The 14,219-nt window shown below is 41.9% G+C and overlaps 3 protein-coding genes across 3 annotated transcripts in view; 1 reads left to right on the top strand and 2 right to left on the bottom strand.

Moving 5' to 3' along the window:
* Positions 1-813: 813 nt before the first annotated feature.
* Positions 814-3,400, bottom strand: LOC115741327 (beta-1,2-xylosyltransferase). The gene is given in 4 exon segments (XM_030675232.2): positions 814-1,735; positions 1,986-2,135; positions 2,629-2,992; positions 2,994-3,400. Coding segments are annotated over 4 exon segments (1,536 nt in total). The 5' UTR covers positions 3,293-3,400; the 3' UTR covers positions 814-1,012.
* Positions 3,401-4,448: 1,048 nt separating this feature from the next.
* On the bottom strand, positions 4,449-13,640 carry LOC115741213 (glycerophosphodiester phosphodiesterase GDPDL3). Its single transcript, XM_048273934.1, has 11 exons — positions 13,632-13,640; positions 11,068-11,071; positions 10,623-10,848; positions 9,059-9,344; positions 8,660-8,792; positions 8,073-8,574; positions 7,785-7,823; positions 7,365-7,649; positions 6,903-7,045; positions 5,521-6,004; positions 4,449-5,109 (listed from the first exon to the last, which is right to left on the bottom strand). The coding sequence occupies exons 3-11, from the start codon at positions 10,732-10,734 to the stop codon at positions 4,805-4,807; spliced, it is 2,289 nt and encodes a 762-aa protein (XP_048129891.1). The 5' UTR covers positions 10,735-10,848; positions 11,068-11,071; positions 13,632-13,640; the 3' UTR covers positions 4,449-4,804.
* LOC115734147 (protein ENHANCED DOWNY MILDEW 2-like) overlaps positions 12,444-14,219 on the top strand; it is a 22,630-nt gene continuing 20,854 nt past the window's right edge. Inside the window, exon 1 of the mRNA XM_048273932.1 lies at positions 12,444-12,448. The gene's annotated coding sequence lies outside the window, so the exon portion shown is untranslated. The remainder of the gene's footprint in view (positions 12,449-14,219) is intronic.

Here is a 14,219-nt window from a genome sequence, read left to right as displayed (position 1 = left end):
TTGATCATTAGTCAAAGGTTTGATGAACAAGGTAATAGGCATACGAGACGCAGACACTAACACTAATGCAAAAGGACCATAACGAGCAGACACTGTAATCGCCAAGCGTCATGGCCAAGCAACGAAGTCTATGGAGCACCAATTGCCGTATGATTGACCAAGTGTTGGACATGAGAAATTGGGGAGGATACAGCAATAAAAAATGTCAAATGAAGAGGGTCATTATGGACCAAGATAACGATCATTGGTGTTCTTCAAATTTTTTTTCATGAGCCAAGTCATTTCCTATCCATAATCAACGCAAAATCCCTTTTCATGAAAAAAAACCAAATTCAATCTTTTGTGGGAACATATTTCACTTTCTGGGGGCGAAACAGTACCATAAGCTTGCACATGAGAGCAAAAATTTGGTACGGCCCACTTATACAAGAAGTACCCCCACAATGATTTCTAACCATCAGTCTGAAAATTCATGTTGCCTAGCAGAGGATGCATAAAATTTCCGTCGATGCTCAAAGTTCAAACCTCGGCAACTAGGATTGAATCAACTTCATATCAACCACAGAGAAATTCCTCCTCGCTATACAACTTAATTGAACACAAACCTTAATCTGCTGTACAGAGATAAATAGCCGTACAAGTCAATCCTGAATGTACACTGTAGTTAGTCGTGTAATTGTATTGTTGCAGCCGCAGCATTCTCAGTGCACTTGCTAATAGTTCGATGAACTGCCATGAGGATACCTCTAACACTGCAAGGCAAGTGCCAATACGTGCTGCTCCGTTTCCAACAGCTCCTCGAGGAGCTTTTCACTATTGAAAGAACATATGGCCCTCCTTCCCCTAAGGAAGCATCATGCCCAACTTCTGATGCAGTGCACCACATGCAAAAGATCGAACTCAAAAGGTTTGCAAGCTGGCCAAGCAGGCTGCAGAAACAAGGGCCCCGAAGTGGAGGCTACCACTCTCCCATTTAGAGATAACGAGAAACAACGTTTCGCAATTATGTACTTCAGCATCCGAGGCTTTTCATGATGCTACTGAACCGGCCGACAACAACAGATGGGATGGCATACGATCCTGAGAGATTGATAGCATGATACTCCAATCCTTTCCATTGGGCAATCAGAGCGAAATGCGGACGCCTGTATTCTTTGCTGATGATCTCCAAAATGACAGTTTTGGGCGTTGCTGACACTATATGCGTTAAACCTGCGCCATGAGCACCAATGATGACTGAAGCATCCTGAATAGCTCGGACTTGTTCTTTCATGGGCATGTGGGCAAACAGTCCATTGATGAGGTTTATCTTGCAGCCAGAATGATTAGCTGTCCAGCTCTGCAAGGAATCAAAAACTTCTTGCTCATTGCTTAGCCTTGATTGGACTTTACCTCCGTGACGAGGATGGGCTAGATAATCTTCACGCCTCACAAAGAGTACGTTATGGACAGAGACCGGCTTTTCCAATCGTTGCTTGTGCACTGAGGATCCAAATGCTGCCCTAATTATTTCTCCAAACTCAGATAATCGGGCAGTTTTTTGGTCATCTGGGTTTCTCCAAAGATGAAGGGCAGATGCTCCGCTACAGTTAATCTCTTCAGTAAGTCCCTTGAATAAAGCTGTCTCATATCCCAAAGGAGAAAAAATAGCATGGCGGAAGCAAACTGAACCGCTGAAGTTTTTGGCATATCTGAGGCCTGAGAACAATGCTCTCCATGTATCTTCTAATTGAGTCTGCAAGATACATTCGTAAATCCCAAGAAGTAGGTCAAGACAGATCTCTAAAATAGATGGTTACATACAAAAAGCAGAGGTAGAGAAGATCTTAATCAGTTATAACATGGCCCATGGCTGGGAACAACTATGCTCACTGATCAAAACAGCACATACCAACAGCAGGAGCTATTTACTGAAGATGCAGTGATAAGCAATGGAAGTAAATTGATTTTATAAATTAAGGTTGCTCGAAATGCAGCACACATACCGAACAGTGGCCATCCACAAAGACCAAACGAGGTCGATAAGGTAATCCAGTAACTCTAGAAGAGGCGTATGCACTGTACCAATCAGTCACAGTGTGGAATAGATTTGCATACTCAAAGCGGGTGACCAGAAGTGTTGATTCCTCGATCCACTGTCAACAAGGTAATGTATGTCACGAATACGGTGTCAATTGGAGAAAGGAGAGCAACTCTCATAGGTTTAGGCAACAAATTTCTACAAACATCACATGTATCCCTCCAGTGTTTGGTCCTTTCATATTAGTTCCAACCCCCTCATAAATCCGACCTGCATTGCTGCTTAAATTTCTGGAATTAGGAGACCACTGGAGCTCCAGTACATTTGCCGACCTTCCTTACAAGATTATTAGCTCCCAAATGTGAAGACTGTAGACAACGACATTCTGATTCCATACGTTTGACTTTGAAAACGACCAAATTCTCCACATTACAAACGAACCACTTTAGAAAGACCACTCGAGTTCAAGACATGACGAGCATAAACCTCAGAGACATCCCATTCCAGTCCATATATAGAAGCATTTTAGTTTCTAAAATTGCATGATCTGCAAACCCTACACATAAACGGAGAATCAACGGTTCCAGAAATGATTACGAAACCCTGACCTGATCGCACTGAAACTCCGCGGCCCCAACGACGTGGATCGATCCAATCAATTCCCGCATGGTGTGCCGCAATACATCGCCTGCAGGAACATACCTGTCTAAATCATCACCAGTCACCATCCTCCTCCTACTTATCCCTCTCCCCAACCCAAATTCCCTCCCACTTCCTTCAATCTCGAACGCACCGTCGTTGAACACCGGCAACTCCTCCTCCTCTCTCCTTCCGATCACGTCATCCAATTTCTCTCCTCCTCTCGACATCTCAATCCTCTGCGCCACCATCCTCAGCCTCCCTCCCTCGCATATTGAGCTCCGAAGAGTCTCGCTGTAGAAGCACCGGAACCAGCCTCCTCCTCCCGCCTTCGACGGCGGAGGAGGACGACGAGAGGAAGTCGACGCGGCGAGTGAAGCCGTTGCCGAAGTAGGCCTCGCAGGAGCGGAGGGGAATGGCCGCGGCCTCCTGCGACCAGGGGAGGTACGAGGGGAGAATCAGCCAGGGCTTGAGGTGGCGGCGGCGGCGGTTTTGCGGCTGCCGAGAGCGGCTCTCCGTCGAGAGAGAGTGGTCGGTAGAGCCGTTCCGGTGTTGCGCGTGGAAGAAGAAGTAAATGGAGAAGGAGTTGACGAGGAAGAGGATGAGAAAGGTTTTGGAGCGCATTATGTTCATGGCTCTTGCGCTCTCTGAAACTCTTCTTCTTCCGTGCTTTTATTTTATTTTTTTTCCCCTTTTTTCCCCTTCCGTTTTGTTGATGGTCGCTCGCCGGTGGTGATCAAAAAGGGAAAGTCATGGAGGAGTTTTAGTTCAACGCGTCCTATAGATTCAACGAATGGTGTACTGCCAGGTGTCGAGTTGTTATCCCCCGACAAGTTTGAACACCTAATTGAAGTGGTTGAGTCCGATGATCTCTGTTGATTTGGTTATTAATAACGGAATATTGATTTAAGTTCCCAAATATTACAATTGACAACGAATATATTTCGGTTGGCTTTGCTGTTTACTCTCGAGCTTTCTGCATTTAACGTTGACGCTGCTTGTTAAATATATTTAAGGTAAAAATTCGAATAATTATGACATTTCGCTATTTAGTTTTTTTTAACGGATGTGCTGAGAGTGCTTACTATCTAAATTCACTCATACGATGAAAATCATTGAGATACCAAAATCGACTTGCAAATTCAAAGAGTTAACAAAATGAAAATGGGTGGTTATGCAGATTAATTATGTTCAAAGTACCCAACAAGAAAATATAGAGCCAATTTTCATACATGAATTATGTAAACTGGCCCTTTTAGCATTATTTAATCGTTTACTCAATAAGTAGGCCAAAATCAAGGCTTTTTATCCCAAAATGAAAGAAAAAATATTGTAGGGCTGACAAGTGTTCTGAAGGTCGGACTTTTACCATACGGACTGTTTATTTTATAGATAGAGTCAATTGAACAGCAGGACCATAGACTCTCTCACCCACGGGGGGCAGAGTGTACACATCTACAGAATGAGTACTTCAAATATGAAACGGGTGACCAACTTTTGATTCAAAACCCAGGATTCTCATTTCCTGAAGGAATCTTCAACTTTATGTCTCCCCGCCAGTCTTTTGCTTTTATTGCTTGGTGCTGTCACAATCTAGCCGCATTGTCAAGCGCAATGCATTTTACCAGACCAACTCTGCCCTTCTTTTTCCTTTCTTTTGGCTGAATCATTAAATCCATACTCAAACTCGTAGTGTGAAGGATTTTCACCTCATATGGGATTAAAAAAAGAAGGGAAACCATTCCTCAGGAATACTAATTGAACTGAACAGACAAGAGAATTGCGAAAGTTAGCTGCAATAGCAGATGACGAATTAAATGCAAAATAGTGGGCTAAAACAATCGGTGCTCACAATACTAATTACACGAGAATGATCCCTTTACAAAAAGGAAATGAAAGAAAGAGAAAGAGGAATGAGAAATAACCATGTACCTCAGAGGAAAAAGTTTGTGGATTACAAGAAGAACGAATCTACCTAATCCATGGAAGAAAGGAATGCAATTCACTGCTTCAAGTCAAAAGTGGGAAAAGCTCCAATAGTTGACTCCATAAACAGGAAGTAAGACCTCCAGAACAGTCAAAAATCCGCTTAATGAAATGGCAAAATCGAATACGGCCTCGAGTCACCAGTTGCCAGATAGAATTTCAAAGTAGAAACAAGGTCACGAGGAGCATCACCACACTCGAAAGCAAGATACCAGCAGGAAGTTTAGGCTGGCCACTTTTCCCCTGTGATGGCGCTTCTGCAGTGGACCCATCAGTTGCAGTGGGAGCTAATGCTTTTTGTACGGCTGGCAATGGCGGCTCCGCAACATCCGACTCAGTCAGGACAGGGTATGGAGCTTGAGCAGGTGGTAACACTGGACGAGGTATCACCTCCAGGAGACTGCCAGCCTGAACAGGACTCATGTAGGCAGGGATTTTGCTGCCCAAGGCTAAACATTTGTTTCCTGCATTTCCCGCACCATCATTATCAGTCACCAAAGAAAACTTAACACAAAAGAGCTCCAACTCCATATCGCTACGTTCAGAATCATTAGATTAATGCTGTTACAGAAGGTGGCATTACTTTGAACTGTTTACCTTTACATAGTTCAAACGCTGCTAAGGACAGTTTTACTTGCAATACGCTAAATAGGAATAACCGGACCGAATAAAAGTTCAAACGCTTTGATTTTACTCATTACTTTGAACAATTAGTTTGAAAATATATGATGTGTAAGATCTGCACATAAATGAACGTTAAGAGTCTTCCTATAATCGCTGCAGCAAGTCGATTCACAATTCCTCTGTCGATAAAACGTTTGGCAAGGACAAAATTCTCATACAGAAGAAAATTATGAAATGGATGTGTTGCTTACTCTTGTAGGAAGCAGAAGTCTTGGGGAAATCAGTGATCACACCATCGATTTCGCCTCCCATGACAAAAGAGTTCACCTCAACAGTTGCATCAGAGAAAAAATCCCATGCTTGGGACACAAATTCATTGCTGAATGTTTGCACATAAACGGGAAGCTTGAAGGCATGGAGCTTTGTCACAACATCTGTGACACCAGTAAGAAAAGCCTCATTTGTTGGGAAGACAGAAGTTTTCTTGACAACCACAGAGTCGGCAAAATCTTTTATGTCCAGAACAGTAGCGTTAGTGGCATCACGAATGTTCTCATCAACCTCATACACAAGCTCGTAATTGGCATTCTCTTTGATCTTCATCAGAACAGAGCTGTTGGTGGATTTAATCATAACCTTCTTCCCTGTCTGGTTATTGAAACCAGCTTTACTCAGAGCATCAAGAACAGCATCAGTTATGCTCAATGACTGATCTTTGGCAAGGTAGGCAGCGTTCTAGAGAAAAAGGAAAAACAGCACATCAAGATCAAGACAACCAAAACTGCTTGTCCAAAAACTTCTCAACATTTAGAAGGGCCCAAATAGGTTACCATGGCATGGACACACAATCTCCTGCACCATACAAGTTGTCTCAAGTATATGGCACAGTACACAGCAAGACGCTTTTCATGGGTCAATGAGTATGTTTGGTGTTCTTCCAACATGTGTCCGCTTCAACAAGCTCAAATCCTCTACTTGTAAAATAGTTTGTACTATCTCTATATGATGTGCAACTATTACCATGTGCAATAAGACTGCCAAAGGATTAGATGTAAGAATGGGTTTCACACCGCAAGAAACCTGCCTCCAACTGATTGCTCCAAACTTCAAATAATGACGCGAGCAAACAGACTTAAAATTCAATTTGAACCACTGGTGTGGCACATATGCAATCTAGGAAATCCAACAAAAGGTTACTTTTGGGGATATGAGGCCAGATCAATCAACATGCAGATCGCACCAAATATAGCAAGTCTCAAAGTGATCAGATATCTAACAAACAATCTTTTAGAAAGGTATGCACTTTTCATGAGAAATGATGATTTGGATCGGTTAAGAAGAATCATAAATTTCATGTGTCCTCCCTGGACGTGGACCAAAACTTGCTACCACAACTTCCGCAAAAATATTTGATGGTGCAAAGAGTGAGCATGGAAAAGTTATCCTTGAGCTGAAGTCAGGATTTATCATATTCAAGAGGTGATGGTAATTTTCGAAATGTCTTAGCAACTTTCTTTATTGCATTACTAACTTTGTAAACACGTTACCAAATGACAGATTTGTAGATTTGTCCTTTGGCAAAGATATGCAATATATGAAAATATACAAAGCAAATTGTGGAACAGAATCTCACCTCTATGTTGATCAAGACACCAGATATGGATGAAGAATTTTTTGCCAAGGTGAGAAAACTTGACAACGATAGGAAATTTCCAACATTTCTGTTGGCTGGATTTCTGAATATTTTGTACTGCGAAAATGGACTTGCAATTACAGCTGCAACAATATTAACAAAAAAATCAGAACAGAGACGTTTAATCATCAAAAGTTTCTGCAGAAGAGGACATGAGTTGATAATTGCTCATCAAATTGAACTCAGGTATATTGATTTAAGGTTGACAAGAGATTGCTTGAAATGAACAAAAAAAGAGGCCTTCACAAAGACCAATGCCTCTCAACAGGATATTTAGTTGATCACATTTATCTAAGTAAAGCGGTCTTAAACCATGACAATCATACTAGAAGAAGAAGAAGATAGAGGAGGAGCAAAATGCTGTAGAGAACATGCAGATTCAAAACTGAATGTCAAACTTACGTCTCAACTGCTGGATCTCACTTGAGTTGAGGCTAAAACTGAATATCCCAGGCCCTGACTGAATCTCTGGAGCTGTTGTCATACGGTCACGAAATTGTGTTGTTGCAACGTTACTGCTACCTATAAGATTTATGGAGCTCAAGCAAAAAGGAATCCTATCCTTCGACATTTGAACAGGACAGTCAATAATGTCAGCCCCGTCTGAAATAGCTTGTGAATATGCTAAGTCAGTGCAACCAGGATAATCCCCACTTGCCCCATTGAGCGAAATAACCAATGGCATAGCTGAGAGAATTGAAAATATTGGATGTTAGAATATCCAAACATCCTAAACAAAAACCTTAAACACAACCAGGGAATACCTAGGTTGTGAGCAAAGAAAAATCGTTTTTCATCCGCATGTTGAATCATTAGACATACCTTGTCCCGAACTATTTTTGCTTGGATAAGCAAAACAGTCTGCAGGATGAAAGAACAAGTTAGCATATACAGAGAAAGTAGGTTATAAATGTGTATGCAAAGTAAAAAAACATGACCTCCATATGTTCAACATCTCTCTTAAAATGAGGAAAGGCTTAAGAAATACATTTACTCATCAAAACAACTATGATCACTACACAAGATTTGACATACAAAATAGTGCATGATGTATTAAAAGATATGTGAAACAAGCTTAGTAATGTGCTTAATCAATGAAAGGAGACTTACCAATGGCTGCAGATGGAGTTATCGGGAAATCAGAGAGCACACCATCTACAGAGAATGCATCATTGTCGATGTAAGATAGAGTCTCAGCCACAGGATCGAAACTGTAATTGTAGCTAAGAGGAACATCATTTACAAAATCAGCTGCGAAAACTGTGAGCCCTGCTTTATGAGCATCTGATACAAGAGAGGTATGAGCTTGCAAGTAGTTATTGACATCAACAGGCCATATATAAACCTTTGGTACTAGTATCCCAGAAGCAAATGTCTTGATAAACGTAAGATTCTTTAACAGAGAACCATATGTCTGCTTGATTGAAGGCTCAATATCATCTTGTCCCATAAACCTGAAGATCAACTTTGTCCTGGTTGGGCTGACTCGTCCAGCAATGCTCCTTAAGAAGCCCACCTCTGGTGATGAGATATAATCGATAACTACACTTCTAGACGTGGAAATCACAAAGCTTCTCATACTCAAGTTATGTTGCGTGAAGAACATGTCATGCTGCAAAATGAAAAGAGGTTTGTCAACCCAAGAATAGCTGAAGAAGGCACCAATAACTCTGGACAACATGTTCTTGAATATTTACCTGAATATTCAACCATAATGCACGTGGTCGTGGTTTCAACTGACTGACCACATCTTGGACTGTGAATATTGGAAAGAGATTGCCATCGAACTTAGAAGTTCGAGAATATACTCCTTGAATTACTGTGCAGAGATCACAGAGATTTTGAGGCATGAGAAAATTTATAACCTTAAGTACCATTTAACAAAAGATAATTTACTACTATCATGAATCGGTTTAGTGAGTCTCAAGTCAACCCACCCCCCCCCGGGGGCAGGGTAGGCGGTAAAGAAAAAGATCCACATATAGAGCACCCAACATACTTAATAGAAATGAAAAATGTCAATATAAAATTTTAGTTGATACAGAGGAGAAGGTGGAATATCAAGCTTTAAGATGAATTTGTCCTTACCGACAATGTTAGCAAGGTCATTCAGGGTGAAATCAATGGAGAACCATCCTTGAGTAGGCACACCATTAACAGAGTATGTTTTACCCATATCCTTGAAAAGACTTGCAATGCTGGTAGAGTTCTCCAACTTGACATCTGGAGCACATATGCCAGCCCCATCTTTTGTTAATTGGACGTCACACCACAATACCACGTCAGGTACACTTGTCATCAATGCCAAACTGTAGGCAGCAGAGCTAGAATCCGGAAAGATCCCTGAAAATCCACCCCTTGCAATGACTAATGGTGGATTCCCTGTAGAAGAAAGGAACTAGTAAGCATCTAACATACACCGCGAAGAAATCTTCCCAAGCCACACACGCCTCAATGAACAAAGTGGGCAAGTTGATAAAGGAAATTAAAATCTCTGCCGATGTCAAGCTAATAGCTAAAGATAATTGCAGACAGTGTCTTCAAAACTAAAAGTGCCTACAAGTGTTTTTTTTTTTTTGGGTTCTTTTTTCCCTGTGGAACAATGCTTGATAATATTGTAATGAGCTTATCTTAGGGGACAGCTTACGCATGAAAAAAAGAAGCAAAGCAAAGGCCATGCCCATAGTTCTTTTCGGTGACAGCATTGCACACAACACAATGAAAGTTCAAGATCAGATCACAGGAGAAATACCGTGAAATAATGGGACTTTGCATGAGTTCCCCGCATAACCAAAGTAGAAAACTGAGACCAATACTTCATGAAAATCACATTAGGGTAGATGTAACAACATTAGGACGCAAGGTGGTCGCATGACATTAATTCCAGTCTTCCCTAGCTCTTTTCCAATGACCTCACAAGCTTTGCTTCATCACTGTAATTTTCAAGGCAGGAGACCTTATATCGTTCTACCATTTTAATTAACCAATTCAAATAAAAAATTTCTCCAAAGAACAAAGGCGATGCTCAAGGATCATTTTGTTCGAAAGATCAAAGACAAGAGAGCGAATGACTGCGATTTAACCGTTCCGCGGGCCTCGCTTTTCCAAAACTCGTCGAGATACTCAAGTCAAGCTCTTGAATATGTTCCCCTGACGACTAAGTCAAAGGAAAAGAGCCACAAGTTAGAATCCGCTTAAACAAAGTCAACGTCCATGGGTTTAAAAGCTGAAGAGCGCGTAATTGGCAAAAAATTCCCCGCGATTTTCGCTAGCTGTCTGAAAATGACTCTAAAATCCGAAGAGAAGAGCGTGTACCAAGGAAATCAGTAAGGGGGAGGAGCAAAGAAATGCAATCGTACGGAATTAGTAACCGAGGCAACAGATGCAGAAAGATCGAGCTAGGACTGACTAGGTTAATTATTCAGCTCAGTAACCAGCCAAACAAATTAGAAATGCGGGAAGGAAGAACAGCTGAGAGATTTCATCATTCTTGTTCGGATTTAGTCCTCTCTCACTCTCTTCCCCCTCCTTTTTCCGAGATCAAAGCCTAGCAATGACACGCAGCTCGGACAAATTCTCAATCCAATAAAGAAATTGAACATGCTCAGCCAGGAGCGGCCGAGACAGATACAGAGAGAGGGGAGGGAGAGAGAGAGTTACCAGATAGAGTTCGCCATGGAGTAGTGGTAGATTTCTGAGCAGAGACGAGAGCTGATATGGCCGAGCTCACGAGCAGGGAGAAGAGCAGGACGGCGGCGCGTGAGGTACACATTGCTGGAGAGTGTCGCCGGCGGCTTTGCTCTTCAACTTCCGGAGCTGCTGATTCCTCGAGTACTCTCCGTCGGAGATGGGTGTGAGATTCGCCCAGCCACGAGCTGAAAGAAAGGAAGGAGAAAGGGGCCTAGTACTAGTAGTAGCTGTTGAAACTTTGGAAGCTGGCTTTTATGAGGCAAACTTGGTGAACGGAGTTTTAAAAAATTGGGAAGGGAAAAAATTTCTGGGGCTTCTGTTTCGTTTGCCGGTCTAATTATTACGCGTTCCCAAGTAAACGAGCCGGCTCCTGTCGGCTGGAGCCAGCTGGTTTTAGTTCGCTCGGCCTGTTCAGAGTGCTCTCTCAACGGCGTTTTATTTATGAGAAATTCAATAAATAACTACAGGTGATTGATTCTTTTCCCTTTTTACCCATGAAAATGCTCGGATGGAGGCCCCCCGAATGTAGAAGGACGTGGTCCTTTTTTGACTTTACGGTTTTACACCTAGCGTGATTTTTCACTTAGTTATAGTAAATTAGAGGGTTTTTTTGTTAGCGGAACCCTCTTGACGGTTCAATTTTTAACTTGCTATTTCTATCGCGAGAATAATGCCTCGAAATTTCAACATTTTCCTCATTTGTTTGTTGATCGTGGATTGCTATGGCCAGTTTTCAAAGCTCCGGGACAATCCACATCTCCAAATGGCTATTTATTTTAACGTGGACCAAAGCACCTTATAAAAAAGCTCGATGCAATCACCTACGGTGGTTGATGTATAAAGCGATCAAAATGCTATGCGTTAGTGCGTACCTGACAAGTCTAATGGAAAATTAGCTCTTGAAAGCGAATTAATAAGTACAAAATCAACAATCTAAAGTTCCGATAGAGTATTTATATTCTCGAGAGCCTATATTCATCGTTATCGGTACATATCAAAATCACGGCGCATACGATCAACGGGCTTTGTACAACTAAGTGATAGATATCTCGTGGTTAGATTACCACATTGTCATTCTATATCATCCTATCTAGCAATATCTTACGGTGCTTCTTTTTCTTTTTAGACAATAAATGAGACATCCTCAGTACTTCTCGTGGGATGACTGGTTGGGATTGGACCAATTAAGACCGGGTATGTATATATGATCACGATCTCGAACGAGACGTGATCTTCCTTTCGCGTTTGGTGCCGTGTTATGTCATGAAAGCAAATGAGAGGAAAAACGCATAAAGTGACATGTCGAGCCGCTTGCTTTTGTCGGAGAGACCACGACTTTGTTTGGTTAAGGTTTGTAAACATCAACGAAGAGGACCGGGCGCACCCTCGTTTTGGCCCTGGTCGCATGGGCAGTGGGCACCGGTGACTGGGTCAATTAACTTCTTGGGTTGGAGCCTGCAACCAAATTCATCACTTTCATGCTTTATTTTCCCCCCTCTTTTTCAAATCACAATGCATACATCGAGCTCGGTCAAAGTTGTCGGGACCTAATGCTTTCGGGGCCACCTTTCTCGTTGCTATTGTGTGGCGAAACATAAAAAGCCGTCCGATATACGTTCCATCAAGCCATCCATGATTTGCCGGGCGAAAGCGTATTCCATGTAACCTTTAATCCAAAGGTTCGTTTGTTTCATAATAAATGAGCAATTTGAAAAATAATTTTCTAAAAATGATCTTTTATATCATTTGATATAATTAGTTAATGAAAAATACTTTCATTATCTATAATAATTTATGTATAAACATTTGCATAAACAATGAAAATATTTTTCGTTCATTCTCTTTTTTAAGCGATGGTTTTTTGAAAAAAATTTACGAATCACTCGTTGTGAGCGAAACAAATGGAGTCATAGATCATTCACGTACGAGTTTGGATATCTCGACGGTTCAACTTGTTATTATTTTTTTTTTTGAATTAAAATTATACCGGGTACACAAATATCAAAAGAAAATTACAATTTCTAAGGTAGCCGCTGGCTCGCTGTCTCGGTCTTTTACGAATGGACCCCGCATGAGTGAAAGGATAAAAACCGTCCGCCCAAGATAAGTATGGCACCACCACTTCTTCTTGTTTATTTTGGGCCAGTTAGATATTATCGCTACTTACTTTCATTCTGATCTCGACCGATGGTGTCTTTTGCCCCCACATGGCAAACCCTACCTAACGCAACGTTATTTAATTACGTAGTAAGGCCGGAGTCAAACATCGAGGCCCGAAGGCAACGAAACTCGATTCTAGAAATCATCCTTTAGCTCATCGCATCCCTAGCTGTACAGCTCTATTCATTCACGTCGAACATGGAAAAACGACAAGATTTCGCGCGTTAAGTACGGCCTTTCTTTGTTTCTTGGGGAAATGATCGTGCAGAGATGGAAATGCCCGTATGCAAGAAGGTTCCTCGCCACCTGGAAGCACATGGGGGAGAGACCACGGAGGGAGATCGACGGATCCTGATTGGTCCACGTAAGCGCCCATGGTTGGGTTTCGCCCTTTTGGGGAGGGAGGTGGGTGGGCCCCCGTGCGGGGGTTCCCCCTTGCACGACCCCACGTTTCGGAAGCGATTGCAAATCGCAAAAGTAAGCCCCTTAAGAAGGGATTATCAATCAAAACTCAAAAGTCAAAAAGAATGAAACACTAATTTTTTTGGAATTAAGTCTGATGCGGATTTTACTATTTTCCAATACTTTATATTACTTTCGCTCGCCGATAATCTTATATTGTGTAATCACAATTTAGGGAATTTTACAGGGATTTTTCCTTCTCGTCACGGCCAGTCATAATTCGAACGGGTACAAGAGGTGGGGAATTAGATTAGATGGCATCGACAAAGAAAATGGGAGGTGGATGTCTTTCTCAGTGGAATCGTCGGAAAAAAGAAATAATGGTGGAGCAATAAGGAAAGATTCGATGGGGCGCACTGGGAAGCCGCGTAGAAGGACCGGTTCAGAAGGATGGTGACGGGGAGCGGGATGTTCGTGCGCGTGTGGTGATGGCAACATCTTCGGCCCCGGTGTCGTTGCCCTTTTGTTGGCTCTTTGCTTTGCATATTTCTTGTCGAGTCAACGCGAACAGGGGCCAAGGTTGCACGACGCTTCCTCACCCGTTACCGGTCGGAACCCAGGTTGTTGCCCACTCGCTCTTGTTGGTGATTGTTGCCTACTCATTCTATTCACAGATATCTGAGCAGGATTTGGCTTGGCAGATTGTGTTTGACTTGTCTTTTCGTTTCTATGTCTATATATGTTCAGTATTTTGTTATCCATTTGTTTAATTAACAGCATTATTCATCAGAATGGAAATAATAATATTTGGCACGCAAAAGTTCCTCTAAATTGCATCGTAGTTTAAGCACAACATCAATATCAAATTACAATACGACTTTTGTATTTTTCGCTTTGTACAACTCCTTTTAATTTCGGCTTCTGAACATTTGACCTTTTATCATATGAAATACGTGAAATCTTTCACGAACGCATAGTAATCAATATGTAAAGTCATTTCCGGAT

The sequence above is a fragment of the Rhodamnia argentea genome, chromosome 2 (assembly GCF_020921035.1).
Source record: "Rhodamnia argentea isolate NSW1041297 chromosome 2, ASM2092103v1, whole genome shotgun sequence".
Classification (NCBI taxonomy): Eukaryota; Viridiplantae; Streptophyta; class Magnoliopsida; order Myrtales; family Myrtaceae; genus Rhodamnia; species Rhodamnia argentea.
Note: the sequence above shows the minus strand (reverse complement) of the source record. Positions and strands in the feature narration are given on the sequence as shown.

Bases quoted from the DNA above. Each gene is read 5' to 3' on its own strand.
- LOC115741213 (XM_048273934.1), bottom strand. From the start codon at position 10,734: ATGTGTACCTCACGCGCCGCCGTCCTGCTCTTCTCCCTGCTCGTGAGC. The intron at 8,793-9,058 runs CATTGTCGGTAA...AAATCTCTGTGA, and splicing joins ACCCTGAATGACCTTGCTAA to TCTCTGCACAGTAATTCAAG. The intron at 7,046-7,364 runs GTAAGTTTGACA...ATATTGTTGCAG, and splicing joins TGAGATCCAGCAGTTGAGAC to CTGTAATTGCAAGTCCATTT.